This window comes from Aspergillus ambiguus (assembly GCF_047715705.1).
Source record: "Aspergillus ambiguus strain CBS 117.58 unplaced genomic scaffold BDV59scaffold_3, whole genome shotgun sequence".
In the NCBI taxonomy this organism is placed as follows: Eukaryota; Fungi; Ascomycota; class Eurotiomycetes; order Eurotiales; family Aspergillaceae; genus Aspergillus; species Aspergillus ambiguus.
In genome coordinates this window covers 1,293,157-1,309,114 of record NW_027395516.1, presented here as the reverse complement: position 1 = coordinate 1,309,114, position 15,958 = coordinate 1,293,157, and the positions used below count along the sequence as shown (strand labels likewise).

The 15,958-nt window shown below is 56.1% G+C and overlaps 9 protein-coding genes across 9 annotated transcripts; 4 read left to right on the top strand and 5 right to left on the bottom strand.

The window, feature by feature from the left end:
* Nucleotides 1-404: 404 nt before the first annotated feature.
* Nucleotides 405-1,443, bottom strand: BDV59DRAFT_170332 (uncharacterized protein). Its single transcript, XM_073688398.1, has one exon. It carries the CDS (start codon nt 1,387-1,389, stop codon nt 1,096-1,098), a length of 294 nt encoding a protein of 97 aa, XP_073552098.1. The 5' UTR covers nt 1,390-1,443; the 3' UTR covers nt 405-1,095.
* A 122-nt stretch (nt 1,444-1,565) lies between these two features.
* BDV59DRAFT_170330 (slipin family protein) lies at nt 1,566-3,174 on the top strand. The gene is made up of 3 exons (XM_073688397.1): nt 1,566-1,995; nt 2,068-2,185; nt 2,244-3,174. The coding sequence occupies exons 1-3, from the start codon at nt 1,806-1,808 to the stop codon at nt 2,974-2,976; spliced, it is 1,041 nt and encodes a 346-aa protein (XP_073552097.1). The 5' UTR covers nt 1,566-1,805; the 3' UTR covers nt 2,977-3,174.
* Nucleotides 3,175-3,305: 131 nt separating this feature from the next.
* BDV59DRAFT_88032 (uncharacterized protein) lies at nt 3,306-4,642 on the top strand. The gene has a single exon (XM_073697267.1). The coding sequence runs from the start codon at nt 3,419-3,421 to the stop codon at nt 4,472-4,474; it is 1,056 nt and encodes a 351-aa protein (XP_073552096.1). The 5' UTR covers nt 3,306-3,418; the 3' UTR covers nt 4,475-4,642.
* An 80-nt stretch (nt 4,643-4,722) lies between these two features.
* BDV59DRAFT_88028 (glycosyltransferase domain-containing protein) lies at nt 4,723-7,387 on the top strand. Its single transcript, XM_073697266.1, has 2 exons — nt 4,723-5,356; nt 5,426-7,387. Exons 1-2 carry the CDS (start codon nt 5,168-5,170, stop codon nt 7,037-7,039), a joined length of 1,803 nt encoding a protein of 600 aa, XP_073552095.1. The 5' UTR covers nt 4,723-5,167; the 3' UTR covers nt 7,040-7,387.
* A 188-nt stretch (nt 7,388-7,575) lies between these two features.
* Nucleotides 7,576-8,462, bottom strand: BDV59DRAFT_198725 (uncharacterized protein; the record flags this gene model as incomplete). The annotated part of the gene is made up of 3 exons (XM_073693211.1): nt 7,576-8,175; nt 8,253-8,405; nt 8,457-8,462. The coding sequence occupies 3 exons, from the start codon at nt 8,460-8,462 to the stop codon at nt 7,576-7,578; spliced, it is 759 nt and encodes a 252-aa protein (XP_073552094.1).
* Nucleotides 8,463-8,656: 194 nt separating this feature from the next.
* BDV59DRAFT_198724 (uncharacterized protein) lies at nt 8,657-9,190 on the bottom strand (the record flags this gene model as incomplete). The annotated part of the gene is made up of 1 exon (XM_073693210.1): nt 8,657-9,190. One exon carries the CDS (start codon nt 9,188-9,190, stop codon nt 8,657-8,659), a length of 534 nt encoding a protein of 177 aa, XP_073552093.1.
* Nucleotides 9,191-9,260: 70 nt separating this feature from the next.
* nop58 (RNA-processing protein NOP58) lies at nt 9,261-11,571 on the bottom strand. The gene is made up of 3 exons (XM_073688396.1): nt 11,270-11,571; nt 11,008-11,168; nt 9,261-10,946 (listed from the first exon to the last, which is right to left on the bottom strand). The coding sequence occupies exons 1-3, from the start codon at nt 11,392-11,394 to the stop codon at nt 9,490-9,492; spliced, it is 1,743 nt and encodes a 580-aa protein (XP_073552092.1). The 5' UTR covers nt 11,395-11,571; the 3' UTR covers nt 9,261-9,489.
* A 167-nt stretch (nt 11,572-11,738) lies between these two features.
* On the top strand, nt 11,739-13,331 carry BDV59DRAFT_170321 (H(+)-transporting V0 sector ATPase subunit d). Its single transcript, XM_073688395.1, has 4 exons — nt 11,739-11,841; nt 11,898-11,986; nt 12,077-12,963; nt 13,022-13,331. Exons 1-4 carry the CDS (start codon nt 11,810-11,812, stop codon nt 13,103-13,105), a joined length of 1,092 nt encoding a protein of 363 aa, XP_073552091.1. The 5' UTR covers nt 11,739-11,809; the 3' UTR covers nt 13,106-13,331.
* Nucleotides 13,332-13,878: 547 nt separating this feature from the next.
* On the bottom strand, nt 13,879-15,884 carry BDV59DRAFT_88001 (ribose phosphate diphosphokinase subunit PRS5). Its single transcript, XM_073697265.1, has 2 exons — nt 14,528-15,884; nt 13,879-14,472 (listed from the first exon to the last, which is right to left on the bottom strand). The coding sequence occupies exons 1-2, from the start codon at nt 15,422-15,424 to the stop codon at nt 14,140-14,142; spliced, it is 1,230 nt and encodes a 409-aa protein (XP_073552090.1). The 5' UTR covers nt 15,425-15,884; the 3' UTR covers nt 13,879-14,139.
* Nucleotides 15,885-15,958: the final 74 nt, after the last annotated feature.

The window sequence follows — 15,958 nt, the reverse complement described above, 5'->3', positions numbered from 1 at the left end:
CCAGTTCCAGGGGACGCGGATGTGTATAGCTGTTGCTTCACACTAGCTAGTCTGGCTGTGAAAGTTTCCGCTTTCTCACGATCCGTGATCTCCAAAAACAGATTTGCTAAAGACTCCATCGTTGTTCTGGCAAGTACTGTTGGATCTTGGAGTTCCAAGGACTGGAGTAGAAGAGCATCGAGGAGTAGTATTTGGGCAAATTGTTGCCCCTCATTGAAAACGAGCAAAGTTGCGATAGTAGTTTGATATCCTTCTAATATGCCGCTATACTCCCGGAATTGATGAGGTGTACTTATGAGGCGCATTCGCATTTGGGCATTGAGCAACATGCCTGAAAAAGAACATTTGATAGGCGAACACAAACAACTCCCATCCCTCAATAGTTAAACGTTCCTTGGAAGACAGCCAGGAGACAATTGTTTGGGCCGACAGAACGCAACAAGGCCTCGTGCACAATTCGGTGCATACGAATCAGCAGCAGATTCTGTTCACTGGACGTTTTAATCAGGAATAATACCGAGGGTCGCATCAGCGTCGAGAAATTGTTCCGAAGATCTCACGCGCAGCGATGGATCAACTCAGTGAATTGAGTGTCTCGGAGGTAGGTGCCGACAAACCATACCAATTGAGGAGTATGCTTATTCGTATTGGGTTGGGCAATGGGGCACAGCCCCGATACAACAAAACCACCCGCAAGTCGATCCGCAAACAGAGAGAGCTCGATCCATAAGCTCGTTTAAGTGCATTAATTGTGGAGGACGACCGGGCGCACTCGAATCGCCTGACCGCATGACTAATTGGTACTGTTGTCAAGGGGCCCTTCATATTACATCATCTCACAGCGATCCTTCAGTAGCGCATCTTGGCCATTCCATTGTTCGCAGAAGGTCCCATGGGAGTCCCGTCAAGGCAGTGCATGAAGGATCTCGGGATCCCACTCTGAGCCCCAGTGGAAACCAAGAGTCGCTGACCATAGCCACTAGAAGACGACTAGAAGCGAAGGGAAGGCTCACGTGGATAACGCCTGGCAGATTCCGAGCTACCCACGTTCCCAGAAGGGACTTACTGGATTGATGAGCGAATTCTCTTGGCCTGTTAGGCCGACTGGGTCCGCCAGGGAAAAGGCGGCGGTGCACCCGATAGGGTTTCTTGTGTAGTGGTCGAAGGGCCAATGGTAGGGGCACGGGAGGTTGTTTGGGTGTTGGTTGTATGAGGATCCACTGAGGGAGCCCGAACCCGAGTGATAGTCAGGGACCGGATGCGTTTCCACTCGTTTCCACTGGGAAGAGGAATGGAGAAGATTCCCCAGGTATCATGGTGGTGGGGGATGATTCCTACAGGAGGTACCTCGTATATGGCAAGATGAGAAGATGACAGACATGAGAGCATGCAGCCACGGGATAGAGGAGCTCATTGAGGGATCCCACCTTGGAAGGAACGAACAACACTAAAATGCTCCGCCTTGGGGGCGGAGGCGTCCTAACCGGAAAGGGAACTAGACCCACTGGTAGGGCGAGGAGGAGGAGGAGGATGATGCGGTGGAGATGTCAACTCATCATCCATCGCGTTGATTTATTTAACTCGCTTCGTCCTCGCGTCTACTAGATTCCACCCCCCTTCATCCCTTCGCCTATCCCAGAAAACCATCCTCCATCCGTTCTTCAACTCTGCAGCCTGCATTCTGCAACCTGTATACCATCGCATATCTATTGTCGTGACTATTACTATCCCGGCTCCATCGCACCCCTCCATTTCTACATTGATCCATATCAAGTGAATACTCATACGATCCGACTCCATACACAATGTCCTCTGCTGAGACACACACGCCCACCAACGGCAAGGCCCCCGTTCAGCCCTCCGACCGTCTGACCCCGACGCCCCACCTGGTGAAAGTGCAACCTGCTCGGTTGTCAGATCTGCAGCCAAGATATGCCCAGAAGATCCAGCATGATGAAGAGAACCCAGAAGCGCACGGGTGGTATGCTGGATTGAGTAAGTTTGACGACCCTGAGAGGATTTACCGAAACTCTACAATCGCGAGAGGCTAATCGACCGCCCGTTTAGTCCATAGCCTGGGAGAATGTATCGGTTTCCTCGGTGCAATCCCTTGTTGCATCTGCTGTCCCAACCCCTACAAACCAGTCGCCCAGGGTGAAGTCGGCCTGGTCTCCAAGTTCGGACGGTACGTGTCTCTCCAAGCGCTTCACAAACCCAGATCACTCCCTAACGCGACGATTTAGCTTCGAACGTGCAGTCGATCCCGGTCTTGTCAAGGTGAACCCTCTGAGTGAGCATCTTACCGCAGTCGATGTCAAGATCCAGATTGTCGAGGTCCCTCGCCAGGTCTGCATGACCAAGGATAATGTCACTCTCAACCTGACCTCGGTCATCTACTACCAAATTATCTCTCCCCACAAGGCTGCCTTTGGCATCACCAACGTCCGACAGGCCCTCGTGGAGCGTACCCAGACCACCCTACGTCACGTCATCGGTGCACGGGTCCTGCAGGATGTGATTGAGCGTCGTGAGGAGATTGCCCAGTCGACGTCGGAGATCATCGAGGATGTGGCCGCCGGATGGGGTGTTCAGGTCGAATCCATGCTCATCAAGGACATCATCTTCAGCAACGATCTCCAGGATTCCCTCTCGATGGCGGCCCAGTCCAAGCGGATCGGTGAGAGCAAGGTCATTGCTGCGCGCGCCGAGGTCGAGTCGGCCAAGTTGATGCGTCAGGCCGCCGACATTCTCTCTTCGGCCCCTGCCATGCAGATCCGATACCTCGAGGCGATGCAGTCCATGGCGAAGACCGCCAACAGCAAGGTGATTTTCCTACCGGCCATGAACCAGACGGTCCAACAGCAGCTTTCAGCGGCCGAGAACGCCGGCGAGGGCCCGAGCCGCTACGGATCGGGCGCACAGGCGGACGACGGATTCCAGCGCGCAATGAACGCCCGTGTTGTCGAGGATATTTGAAGCATGCGACGGATGGGAACGATTAATACGTTAATGTCTATTTCAGTTTCGCCTGTGTTATAATCCTTGTATGTGCAGTTTGCCTTTGGCTGTGGTTCTTTTTGCTTGGATAACGATACCCGCATTCTTTCCTGTTAGTCAGATTGGCTTGTGATTGAAGTATTGTTCATTACTATAGCTTGTATAAATTTACCGTTGTATAAGAAAATTGCTATAAAAGTACCTTAGGTACGGTATGTACCTGGAGCGATGCCGATGGGGAACTGCTGCAGGCGGTAACGTGGTGGTGGCGGCGGCAGCGGCAGCCCGCAGTCAACGTTCCTGAACATCATCGTTCCCTGCGATCCATGCTATAATATCGACCACCCATCGGGCGAACTTGCCCTTCTCAATGCCTCCGAAAAACTACCTCTAGTCGACACGACCGACAAGAAATTGAAAAATGGCCCCGTCACAAACCCCCAGTCCCGCCCGCGCCGCCGCAGCGCACCCCCCAAGTTCAGCTTCAGGCCCATCGCTCGACATCACCCCCGACTTCACCGACCCCTCGTTCGATCCCGCCGACTTCCTCAACGATGTTCTCCCCCCGCTGACGCTGGCGTCATCGCAACCTCTGGCTCCCCGGGGTCCGGGGGCCGTCTCCCTCCCCGAACTCTCCTCCCAGCTACAGACCATCCTCTCGCAGATCAATGCGCAGAACGTCCGGCACTCAAACACGCTGACGCAACTGACAGACGAGATCCTCCGCAGCGGCAGCCGTCTCGCCTACGAGGTGGAGGTCCTGCGGGGAGAAACCATCGGGCTTTCGGAGACGCTGAGCGAGGCGCTCCGCGACGACATCGCCAAGTTCGTCCCGGACGGGATATCCCCGCTCCCGGCGACTACGACCCCTACGACAGATGCTGCCGGAGCCGACGAGAACGACAACGACGATCGCGCGGCGGTGCAGGACCCAGACTACATTACCAAACTACGGACGTTGAACCAGGTCCGGGCGCGACTGGAGGAGGTGGTGCAGACATTCGGCGATGCGATGGAATGGCCGCTGCCCCCGTCGGAGACGTCGCTGACTTCGTCGTTCATCTCGGTGTCGGCGCCGGACGCCGGTCCCGAGAGCCACAGCCGTGAGGAGAAGGGCCAGGAGGCCGCGAAGAAGCTGCGCACCGAGGTGACGGAGCTGCTGAACAGCCACGACGGCGGCCAGCGGGGGCTGGAGGCCGCCGCTCAGCGGGTCGAGGCGCTCCGTGTACTGGCGACGATGTGGAAGGGCACGGCGGAGGGGAAGGCTCGGATTCGGTTTGTGGAGGGGTTGGGGAAGATGGTGGAGGAGCGGCGTCGCGTGCTGGAGGAGCAGGGTCGCACTGCGCAGTCCCAGCAGCAGCAGCAGCAGCAGCAGCGACAGTGGGCGAGTGGACATCGCCGCCAGGAGAGTGAAGGGCCTGGTGGGGGGATTTTTAAAAATTTGCAGCGGCTACGGGAGGAGATCTATCTGGAGTAGAAGGTGGATTGCATATGAATTGCATTTTTTTTTTCCTGAAGTTTCTCGTCGTCATCTGTATGCTGGATGACATGAAACGCCGGCGGAGAAGAGCCAAGAATGGCGAGAGTCGATGACGCGGCGGATCCATAGGAAGGTCTTCATGACGGTCCCGTTAGTACTACGTAGAATAATCGATTCGAATCGAGATTAAGTAGTTTGAGAGAATCTTGTCTGGATAACACTCTGTAGATACTGTAGGGCAAGCAAAGGGCCTGCGTGGATGGAGAAATTATGCTCCACTGGGGGGCGCCAACGTCAATCATCTCCCAACCGGTCAACTTCTGCAACGTACACCATCTCGCTCACTCGCACTCTGGCCTCTTCTCTTCTCTTCTCTTCCTCTTCCTCTTCTCTCCTCCTCCTCCTCCTCTTCCTTCCATTGACTCCCCTCTGTCTCTTCCCGCCAGTTCCATCCTCCTCCAGTGGGCTCCCTGCGTCTCTGTCGTCATCACTCTCTGAGAGTCCTCCCAACCATGGATTCTTGCGGCCGTCAATAATCCCGCTGCATCGATTTAGCCTTAAGGTTGTGCGACTGGAATGTTCAGATGACTTCGTGGCAGCCTACCTTTCTGGACTCCTCCACCGTCCGTGTCGAATTCTCTGCGATCTCTCCCCCACCGCAGACTCACTTGTCTCATCCCTCCGTTCACCATGGCCGCCAACTGGGGCTCTCCCGATAGCCCTGTGGTCGGCTACTACCGTTCGGCCCGGTCAACGGCGACGGCGTACTATCAGCAGGCCTGCAGTCGTCGTCTGAGAGCCCGTCCCACCAGAACCTTGTTCCTCACCCTTGCCGCTTGTTTCTTCTTTCTCGTCATGATATGGCGGTCCTCCAGTGCGGTCCGGATTCCCCTCCTCCCCGTCGTTGGCCCGTTCAGGACGTCCGACGCTGACTCTATGCTCCTCTAGCCTCAAGTCGACTACTGGACCATGTACCCGTCCTATCACCATTTCCATGACCGCCCCGAAGACTCGCAGGTCGTCCCTCCCCACGGCCCGACGATAGGCATCAACGATACTCTTCCGACGAACCTGACCAAATCCACTCCGGCCTTCCATGTCGCCATCCCCGCCCGCAAAAAATCTCGCGCGCTCTGTCGCATGATTACCTCCGCCATGATCCTCAACTACCCGCCTCCCACTCTCGTCCGGTACGGTCGACAGCTCCCCGAGGGCTCGCGCGAGTACGACGCCATGGTCGACCGCATCACCGGCATCTACAACTTCCTCGCGTACACCCCGCATGTGCGCGACGACGACTTCGTTCTCATCGCCGACGGTCAAGATTTCTTCTTCCAATTGCCGCCCGAGGTCCTTGTTCAGCGGTTCCAGGATCTCCTGCGCGAGAACAACGAGAAGCTCCTCAAGAAGTACGGCCTGGTGAAGCTAGAAAAGGCGACGCGCCAAGCCGGACAGGAAAGAATCCAGAAGTACTCGCAACGGGTGCTCTTTTCCGCCAGCAAGGAATGCTTCCCCAATCTCCCCAACGATGCCGGATGCGCCACAGTCCCGTCGTCGAGCCTCCCGCCTGACGTCTACGGCTGGAAGACCGACCTGAAGGGCCATCTGACTCGGCCCCGGTGGATCAAACCCGGTGCTGCGATGGGCCAGGCCGGTGACCTGAAAGCAATATACGCCGAACTACTGCACTTCGTCGACCAGCATCGCAACGTACGCGGTGACTACCTTGCGCTTACGCAGATGTACGGGCGGCAGGAGTATGTGCGAGAGCTGGAACGACGTCGGAGCTCCAGCTGGCTCAAGGAGTTCCTCTACCGACAGATTGGCATCTCTGACGCCTCCAATATCACGGGGGTTGACCCTCACCTCGAGAGCGGACGGCGCTACGAGTACGGGATCGGCCTCGATTACGAATCCCGGCTCTTCTTCAACATGTTGAACTCGAAGATGGACGTCGAGTGGCTGAAGTACAACAACATCTCCAAGACCTCGTCGGCTCAGATGGCGCACGGCGTGCCGCGGGAACACCGTCTTCTGCTCCCGGAGGACATCAGCACCGAGAAGATCGGCAATCCGTTTGCCCAGCCCAAGTTCGCCAAGGACGAATGGGTGAGCCCGCCCTTCAACAAGACCTTGGACAAGCTCCCCAGTACCAGCAACACCTCGTGGCACAACATCCCCCTCCTCACCAACGTCCACTCCGCCTCCGTCCCCGCACTGGTACACCTCGATGGAGACCCTGCCGTGCGGGATTTCTGGTGGAAGAAGATGTGGTACCACCCGTACTCCCGTGCTCTTCTCCGCAAGTACATGCGCTCCCCGACTGGGTTCGATGCCGCGCAGTCCGCGATGCTCGGCGGTCTAGGATGGTGGGACCTCCGGGGCGGCAAGGGCGGCCTCTGGACGGACAAAGGCGAGTGGCTTGATTTCGGCGAAGTCTGCGCGGGCTTTGAGCGCGATCTCTTCGACGATGGCTTTGGCACGTGGGGCCACGAGGGCGGCGACGACGAAGAGCCAGTGTATAACCAATTCGGGAACCTGATCAAAGGCAAGGAGAATTGATCCGGTGCTGAACCGAATCGAGCGCCATGACCAAGGTCTGGTGGTCTCGCCTGGAGGATTGGCTTGTCCCCGGGATTTTCTCGCATATATTTCTCTCTTTTTTTTTTGCTGCACATGCAATATCCAGCCGCTTGCTATATCTCGTGGCGTGCATATCACGGATGGTGTTGGGGGTTTGCTTTGCTTTCCTTGGTTATCTATTTCCTTTTGGCTAGGTAGTTCCCCGGACTGGACGTGGACTGCGGTCAATTCTTGTATAATAAAACCTGGCTTTGTCCGCTGGAGCTTAGACGGGAGGACTCTGATATGGTTCACAGCCATCAATATTATCACCTTGAAGCTGACGCCACATTTGGCCTCGCCGTAGACAAAATCCGTATTCTCACTCATCTGACTGCCCGACTAGGTGTATAAAATCGACATCAATATCGCTGGATATCAATTCAAAAGAACCACAATGACCCAAATAACGTTATATCGTACATGCATGCATCCTATCAAGCAGCCAGCCAGCCAGCCGGCCAGTCATGACCCGTCTACGCCTCCTCAGTCGGAACCTGTCCTCCCAAGGTCTCCCGGATAATAGCCAATATAGCCGCCACATCCTCATTGCTCAGACGCTCCTCACGCTCCTCAATCACCGTATCGAGGAGAGCCAGCGCGCCGTAATCCTCCTCGGGAAGCTCGCCTGCCTCGTCCGCGGCGCCCTCCTGCTGTCCCTCGCCGGCGCCATCGGCTCCCCCGTTCACATCGACATCCACATCCATGCCGTCGCCGTTGACCTGCGCCTGGGCCGCGCCCTCACCGCCGCCCTGCTCCCCCTCCCCCTCGTACTCCTCGTCGGCCTGTGACTCGGCCCCCGCTGCTGCCGCACCGGACGACACCCCCACGCCGAGGTTGATGATCATCAGGACCTCGCCCTTGGTCAGGCCGTAGGGCTGCAGACGCGCGATGAGTTCACGGAGGGCATTGTCGAGCGGGGTGGGGGTGTTGTCGACGGGCAAGATGGGCGGGAGGGCGTCCGGGTCGGACTCGGTAAGCTTCTGCAGCTGGTCGAGCTGGTGCCGTTGCGACTCGAGGATGTACTCCGGGTAGCTGAGGAGGTGCGGGGAGAGACGCGAGACGTAGTTGTGGATCTGGCCGTGTCGGTGAGCAGACTATGCGGCATGTGGAAGAGGATATATATGCAGGGGAGAGGAGGGGAGATACGTACCTCCTTCACGACGGTGTTGTGGTCGCGCAGGTCTGGGCTGGGAACCCAGTGTCGCGAGTTGGCGGGCGGCTTGGGCGGCCGCCGCGGGGGATTCGCCGTTAGATATGCTAGGACCTCGATGTTGGAGAGGACTGCGGACTGCGGATCAATGACCTGGATAGGTTGTTAGTGTGGGAGTAGGGCTGGAGAGGTGGTTTGGCTTACCCTCATGGTGTGTGGGAGGGGTGGTAGTGGTTGTGATGTGGTGAACGTGATGGAGGGAAAATCGGGGACTTTTTTTTTGGCGGCAGAATGGGCGGGCGGTGAAGCTACTGTCTTGTATAGAGAGCAGAACTAAATACCTGGACTACTACTACGTACCGGACGTAGTACGTACAGAGTCGAGGAGAATGGGAGAATTGGAATTAGCATGCAGACGCTGAATCCGTACATGGGGGCTCGCCAACTGGTCGGGGCTGCACATTCAGACATGCCTCTGCCGCAAAGCGATTCCCCCATTCTTTGACCGCACTCTCCAATATCTCCAGATCAACATTGGCGTCCAATAGTCTTCCCGTTGCTGCACCGACTGGCTCAGTCTGCTTGTCTTGTAGAAGCTGCAGCACCCGAAACAGCCACGTCCGGCACGTCACATCGAGGTCGTTCAGCTGCGTGTCGTAGCTGCGGATCAACCGGTCCATGGCATCGGCACAGGTAGAGGGGATATCGGCGATGCGCACGAGTCCAACGAGCAGGAAAGTCTTGAGGATGTTGGATTCAGACCCGTGACTAGTAATCCAGACGCCTCTGCCCCCTTCGTTCGTGATATGGTATTTGGTGCCGCCCCCGATGTCTGCGTCGTGATGGTGATATAATGCCCAGTGCAAGTTGTCGGGAACGGGCGGGTCAGAACGGACATAAAGGGGGATATAGAGGGTGTTTGGTCTGAGAGACACCATGAACAGTGACGGGGTGAGATGGGATGAGCTGACATGAAGTGCCAGCAGACAAAGTGCTTCATACGCGGGCGGCTGCATACAATGAATATCACATTATTCCTAACTGCCTTTACCAACAAGCACCGCTGCGCCATGGATAGACCAGAAATCGCCATCCGTAAAAGCCATCCAGATCAAAAAAGTCAAAAGCCAATGACACGAAACAAACAAGTCAACCCACAAGATGTGTGTGTGTGATATCATACAAAAATCGGAAATAGATCCATCAGGGTCGCTCGGAACTTTTGTCTTTTGTTCGTTTACTCCTCGTCCTTCTTCTTCTTCTTCTTCTTTTTCTCCGCGTTGTCCACTCCCTCGCCGTCGTCTGACCGCTTGCGCTTCTTGTCGTCGCTCTTCGACGCCTTCTTGGCCTCCTTCTTGGCCTTCTTCAGGTCCTTCTTGCTGACCGCAGTCGGGTTGCCGTCGGCGTCGAAGTTGATCTCGCCGCGCTCCAGCTTGCGTTGGTACCGCTTGACACTCAGACCGGCCTTCTCGGCCTGCTTCTCCAGATCCGACTTGCCCTTCTTGGACTTCTTCTTGCTGGACTCCTCGTCCGACTCGTCGGACGACTCCGAGGCGCCGTTGACGTCGGCCATCTCCTCGTCTTGCACCTCCTCGACCAGCTTCTTCTGCTTCTTGGCGGACTTGGGCTCGTCGTCCACCATAGCATCGGCATCCGCGTTGTACTTCCGAGCCTCGTTGATGTCGAACTTCTTGGACTGGGCGGGCGTGCCGTTGGGGGCGATCGCCACTCCACGGGGCTTCAGAGGCTTGCCCTCCATGCCGGCCAGCTTCCGCTCCAGGTTGAAGCGAGCTTCCGTACCGAGAGCGGCCTTGTCCTCCTCCGTCGCGTCGTCGTCCCACTCGGCGAGGGCATCCACACGGAGACCGAGGGAGGCCTTGGCGGCGAGAACACGGGCCATCTTGCCCTTGTTCTTGCCGGTGGCCTGGCCGATGAGCGAGGCGTGGTAGATGAGACCGTACTTGGGGGTGTCGTGCTTGGTCTTCAGCGCCCGGAAGAGGGCCTTCTCGGCTCCCAGGATCTGGAGCGTACTGGCGGGGCTCTTGGAGAGGTTGGTCAGGCTGCCGGCGTGGGCGATGAGACGCGCGCCGACCAGCTCGCCAACGAGGGCGGTCAAGTTGGGGGCGATGGCGTTCATCCGGGCGGTCAGGTAGCTCGCCAGCTGCTGGCGGTACTCGGAGAAGCCCACGACCTGCTCCGCCAGCGCCTGGATATTCTCGAGATCCTCCTGGCTGATCTCGGTACCCATAGAGCGGTCGGCGGCGGCCTTGACGGCGCCCTCAATCTCCTCGGGTAGGATCTCGGCGAGGTCGGCCGACTCGAAGTTGGCCCGCATGCCCATCTTCAGGACGAGCTTGGAGTAGGCGATGTTGTCGTTGAGGATCTTGGCCAGCTCGGGGAAGTGCCAGCCGTACCATTCCTTCACGCGCATGGCGTAGTTGTTCAGCTCCTTGTCCAGATCATCCAGCAGGGCGATGGCCTGCACAATCATCGTGTCGATTTTATCCGGCGAGAACTTGAGCTTGTGACGGGCGAGCGAGTGGGACAGACCCAGGGACATGGTGGACATGTCCTGGGGAAGGAGGCCGGGGATGAGTGTGGGCAGGTGTTCGCGGATGGCACGATAGATGTCGGTGGTGGTCGAGTCCGCAACGAGCTGGATATCGAGTCCGGGGAGCTTGCCAATGGCGTTACCTAGAGCAGGCGATTAGCCTCCAAAGCCCAATGATCTTCGTAGATCACCGATCAGACATACCGAGCTTGGGGTCGGCGACGGCCAGCGAGACCTTCTTCTCATCTTTGATCTCGTCAAGAAGTCCGGCAAGACGAGGGGTGACTTTTCCTTCCACGAGCGAGGCGACTTCCTCCAGAGCTGTAGCGGCACTGTCGAATTTCTGGAAGCTCTTCAACTTCAACCTGGAGATCGTGGGTTAGATTGGTGTTGTTTTGGGGAAAAAATTTTGAACCGTCGTCCCAAACCACCGGCAAGTTTGAACGAGGAAAAAGGATCAACTCACAGATTCGACACGCCCTCAGGAGTGGCAGTCTCCGCGGACAGATCATCCTTCTTCAACAGCTTTTTGTCCTTGGCCTTGAGCAGGGCATAACCCGCGCTGGTCTCGGTGAGGATGAAGAGAGTCATGGTGCACGTTCTCGGTTCCCAATGGTGCTAGAAAGATGGCAACTAAAACAGGGGGAAAAAAGAAGGGAAGAAAGAAACACCAGCTCTAGAGGAGCAAGGAGAGGGAGTCGGAGGGGAATCGGCCGGACGTGGACGAAGCCGGAGGTGCTCTGGGGGAGAAGATGATCTCGTCGCAGCTGGCGGGAAATTTTTACCTTCAGACGAAGAAACTAAAAAAGTTGAAAAAAAGCGAATCCCACCAGCCACAGCCGGCGGTCACCCGTTGTGGCGGTGCGCTGGCTGAGCTAAGCAGCCCGCAGCCACGTGAGCCGGGGCACCGCCAGCAGAAGCTCCAAGTGTCAGTACGCAGTACAGAAAGGCAGAAACAACCTCCCCGTAGCTCTGGCAGCTGCTTTTCTCTCGTCTTCTTGCCACCATGGAAGGCCTCTTTTTTAACGTCAACAGCGGGTATGTACGTGCGCGCTTCTCCGTCCGACTCTAGGCTGACTCCCTGTCGCAACCAGCTATGTCGAAGGCATTGTCCGAGGGTATCGGAACAGCCTGCTCACCGGTCAGAACTACTCCAACTTGACCCAATGCGAGACGATAGATGGTGCGCTTTTGGACTCCGATACCTCACCCTAGTTCCTGTGTGAGGTTCCTCGAACATGGTCTAATGCTCTTTCTCGGAATCCCCCCGCAGATGTCAAACTCCAGCTTGCACCCGCCTATGGCGACTTCCTCGCTGCTCTTCCTCCCAACCCCTCCACCTCTGCCCTCGCCGGCAAGATGACCGACAAGCTCGTCGCCGAGTTCCGGTATCTTATGGCCCAGGCTACCGGGTCGACTGCCAGGTTCCTGGAGTACCTCACCTACGGGTACATGATCGACAACATCGCCCTCCTGATCACCGGGACCCTGCACGAACGGGATACTCGCGAGCTCCTGGAGCGATGCCACCCGCTGGGCTGGTTCGAGACGCTTCCCGTGCTGTGCGTCGCGACGAACATCGAGGAACTGTACAACTCCGTGTTGATCGAAACCCCGCTGGCCGGCTACTTCAAGGGCAGTCTCAGCCACCAGGACCTCGACGAACTAAACATCGAGATCGTCCGCAACACCCTCTACAAGAATTACCTCGAGGATTTCCACGAGTTCGTCAACACCCATCCCGACTTCAAGGGCACCCCCACGCAGGAGGTCATGTCGGAGATCCTGCAGTTCGAGGCCGACCGCCGCGCCATCAACATCACCCTGAACTCGTTCGGTACCGAACTGTCCAAGCAGGAGCGACGGAAGCTGTACCCGGAGTTCGGCAAGCTGTACCCCGAAGGGTCGCTTATGCTCTCGCGGGCCGACGACATTGAATCCGTCACCCTGGCCGTCAGCATCTCCGCCGATTACAAGGCGTTCTTCGATGCCGTCGGGCTCACTCAGGGGGGAAGCGGCCTCGGGGGCATGGGTGGTGGATCCGACGGGAAGAGCCTCGAGGACTTGTTCTACCAGAAGGAGATGGAGATGTCCAAGGTGGTGTTCACCCGGCAGTTCACCCCGGCCGTGGTGTACGCCTGGATGAGGCTGAAGGAGCAGGTTCGTTGCCGAAGCACCGGCAGGATTCTTTGTTTTCAAACATGCTGACCCCGTCTAGGAAATCCGGAACGTCACCTGGATCGCTGAGTGTATCGCCCAGAACCAGAAAGAGAGAATTGGAAATTTCATCTCTGTCTTCTAGACGCCCAATATGCACTTTCTGCCTCGCTTTCTCCTGTCTTGCTGTGATTACGTACCTAGTACCCGATATCTGTATCAGCGCATCAAACCATCGGCATACCCTGCCAGTTTTGCTTGCGATCGTTCTGTTTTGCCTTGGGGCGTTGGGGGATTTCTCTTTTGATTCCTGTGACATAGTTCTAGTATAGATGATCAGAACCTTTCCTGTATTCAACAGGGAATGTGGCTTTGTCTTGTATAGTTACAGATCCATCCATTGTATTCTTGTGTAAAGGCGAGGACTACGGCACCAGGCGTGCTGTCAGCGATCAAGCAAATTGAATCCAGAAAGCATTCTAAATGCGCCAGTGATAGAGCATCCCCTCTAAAGATCCCGGAATTCGCATCCCACATTATATCAAACCCAAATACACTATATACTTTTCCTCCCAGGCCCCTCCCACCCTTCTGCTTCGAAGATGGAGTTATACCAAAGCTCCAAGCCCACACTTTAGGCATCAATCGGAAACCCATTCACGATGGGCACGTTGTATATAAAGGAAACAGCCAGAGAAAGAAATAAATCAACAACCAGGTCGTCGTAAGAGGACCGCGGACGACGGAACAAGAAAAGAAAAGACAGATCCTTAACAGGCCGCGCTTGGCGACCTATTGTTTTCTAGCTTCTTGCCTTACACCCAGGTGATAGATTCGAATGCAGAAACACTAGATATGCGAAAGTGAGGCAATGAGATGCTCAAAAAAATCGGCCCATATAGCGACGCGGCACCGTGACCACGGTCTAGCAAAAAAGAAATAGCCAACAGAAAAACCCCAGAGTAGATGGTTCTGGTTCATCGCTCCTTTTCAAAATTCATTCAAACATCCTCGGCGATAAATTCGCAAGAAATTATAGAAAAAAGTGGAAGGGAAAGGTCGTTCCCGAAACACCGTTAGTCGTATTGGAACAGGACACTGATACTCTCACCGTGGTGGACACGACGGATAGCCTGCAGCGTGTGAGAATTAAAGTTTCGATCTAATGTATGCACGTTCTTAACTTACCTCGGCAAAGACATGACCGACCTCCAAGACCTCCAGCTTGGGGCATCGTCGCAGGTGATCAGCCTGGTCAACACTGTTGGTCACGACGACCTTGTCGAGAGCGCTAGCATTGATCCGATCAATGGCATCACCGCTCAGAATTCCGTGAGTCACCAAGGCATAGACGCGGGCAGCACCCTCTTTCTTCAGAAGCTTCGCAGCCCGAGTGATGGTATTCGAAGTGTCCGCAAGGTCATCAATGAGGATGGCCGTGCGGTCTTTGACATCTCCGACCAGCATCATGGTGGCGTTCTGTCGGTCTGTAATCTTTGTGGGGCGGCGCTCCTGCGGTGTGTCAAAATGGTTGATCAAAAAAGCAAAAAAACAATCAAACACGGACCTTGTGGATCAAGGCAAATTCCATGCCCATCGAATCGGCGATAGCGGTAGCTCGCTTGGCACCACCAGCATCAGGGCTGACCACTACGGCGTGCTTGTAGTTGGGGATGTTCCGCTGGATGTAGCTCTTGAGGAGTGGACGTCCGTACAGGTTGTCCACGGGGATATCAAAGAATCCCTGGTATTGAGGATCGTGCAGGTCCATCGTGATAATGTGATCCGCACCCGCGCAAGTAAGCAAATCCGCCACCAAAGTACCGGCTTGAGCGACCCATTGCTTGTAACCAGGTCGTGGCTGGAAGTTGTTGATCTTGACAGCGCTATCGTCAAGAGGCGTGTCCGACTTGTTGGAATCGAGGGTATCACTGCGGGGTAGGCCGTTGACGGGGCGCTGCTTGACGGGGCTGCCATTGCTGACATCTTCTATCTGAGCCTTTGCGAGACTCTTTTGCAGGTTGTCGACGCCGTTTAGAAGGCTTCCGCTCTCAACCTTTCCGGGGTGTGGGGTAGATGGAGTACTCTCGAACGTATAGCCATTCGTGTTGGCGGATTTCTCGGAGGATTTGACCAGCGGGGCGCCAGTCTTGTTGTAAGGGATATCGCTCTGGCGAGAGTAGGGGAACAATGGAAGAACCGCGGTGACTCGTCTGGCGGACGCGGTTTTGCAGGCAGAGATGGTGATGAGTAGTTCCATCAGGTGATCGTTCACCTTTCCACCGCCAGATTGTATGAGGTAAACATCCTTTCCACGAACGGATTCCTGAATCTCCACTCTGGTCTCGCCGACGGAGAATTTCGAGAGGAGCACCTCCGCGGGAGGAATCCCGAGGACATTGCAGATGGTCTGAGTCAGTTGCGGGTGGGAAGTACCACCGATAACGACGATGTTGCGAACCATGGTGGCCTGTAGGGTAGAAGAGAGTTGTTTGGGGAAACTGGGGGTGTCCAGGAGGATCGAAGGAGGAGGCTGTTTCGGAAGCGGAGAGGAACCAGGAAAATCCGATGAAGCGGTGGTGAATCTGGAGGGGCGGTAGGACCGGTGAGAGGAAGCACGCCAGCAGGGAGGATGATGTAAGGAGGACGAGAACGACAGAACAACGAGCGGGACGGACAAACTACCTCATGGCGTGAGACTTGAGAGACGAGCCAGATGGACTGGATCACGGCGACATTGAAGGAGGAGAAGAAAGAAGGTCGTGTGAGTGGCCGCGAATCTTAAGGTCCAGAAAAAAAAAAAGTGCCTCTTGGGGCCGAGTGGATCCCGTCGCCATGCAGCCTGAGGCTTCAGGCTGCCGTGGGTTCTGCCGTTCCGGATGTGGCCGCCGCCTGCCTGCCTGGGAAAGGCACCGGCACCAGTTTCTGTCTGCCCCGCATAATCCCACGGCCGAGGAGAAAAAAAAAACGACTTGACGATCTCATCCGTGGTTCTCGT

Coding starts and splice junctions, on each gene's coding strand:
- BDV59DRAFT_170332 (XM_073688398.1), bottom strand. CDS start 1,389: ATGCTCTCATGTCTGTCATCTTCTCATCTTGCCATATACGAGGTACCT.
- BDV59DRAFT_170330 (XM_073688397.1), top strand. CDS start 1,806: ATGTCCTCTGCTGAGACACACACGCCCACCAACGGCAAGGCCCCCGTT. Junction 1,996..2,067: donor CGGGTGGTATGCTGGATTGA/GTAAGTTTGACG, acceptor CCGCCCGTTTAG/TCCATAGCCTGGGAGAATGT. Junction 2,186..2,243: donor CTGGTCTCCAAGTTCGGACG/GTACGTGTCTCT, acceptor GCGACGATTTAG/CTTCGAACGTGCAGTCGATC.
- BDV59DRAFT_88032 (XM_073697267.1), top strand. CDS start 3,419: ATGGCCCCGTCACAAACCCCCAGTCCCGCCCGCGCCGCCGCAGCGCAC.
- BDV59DRAFT_88028 (XM_073697266.1), top strand. CDS start 5,168: ATGGCCGCCAACTGGGGCTCTCCCGATAGCCCTGTGGTCGGCTACTAC. Junction 5,357..5,425: donor TATGGCGGTCCTCCAGTGCG/GTCCGGATTCCC, acceptor ATGCTCCTCTAG/CCTCAAGTCGACTACTGGAC.
- nop58 (XM_073688396.1), bottom strand. CDS start 11,394: ATGACTCTCTTCATCCTCACCGAGACCAGCGCGGGTTATGCCCTGCTC. Junction 11,169..11,269: donor CCTGAGGGCGTGTCGAATCT/GTGAGTTGATCC, acceptor CACGATCTCCAG/GTTGAAGTTGAAGAGCTTCC. Junction 10,947..11,007: donor CGTCGCCGACCCCAAGCTCG/GTATGTCTGATC, acceptor CGCCTGCTCTAG/GTAACGCCATTGGCAAGCTC.
- BDV59DRAFT_170321 (XM_073688395.1), top strand. CDS start 11,810: ATGGAAGGCCTCTTTTTTAACGTCAACAGCGG. Junction 11,987..12,076: donor CCAATGCGAGACGATAGATG/GTGCGCTTTTGG, acceptor ATCCCCCCGCAG/ATGTCAAACTCCAGCTTGCA. Junction 12,964..13,021: donor GGATGAGGCTGAAGGAGCAG/GTTCGTTGCCGA, acceptor GACCCCGTCTAG/GAAATCCGGAACGTCACCTG.
- BDV59DRAFT_88001 (XM_073697265.1), bottom strand. CDS start 15,424: ATGGTTCGCAACATCGTCGTTATCGGTGGTACTTCCCACCCGCAACTG. Junction 14,473..14,527: donor AATTTGCCTTGATCCACAAG/GTCCGTGTTTGA, acceptor GACACACCGCAG/GAGCGCCGCCCCACAAAGAT.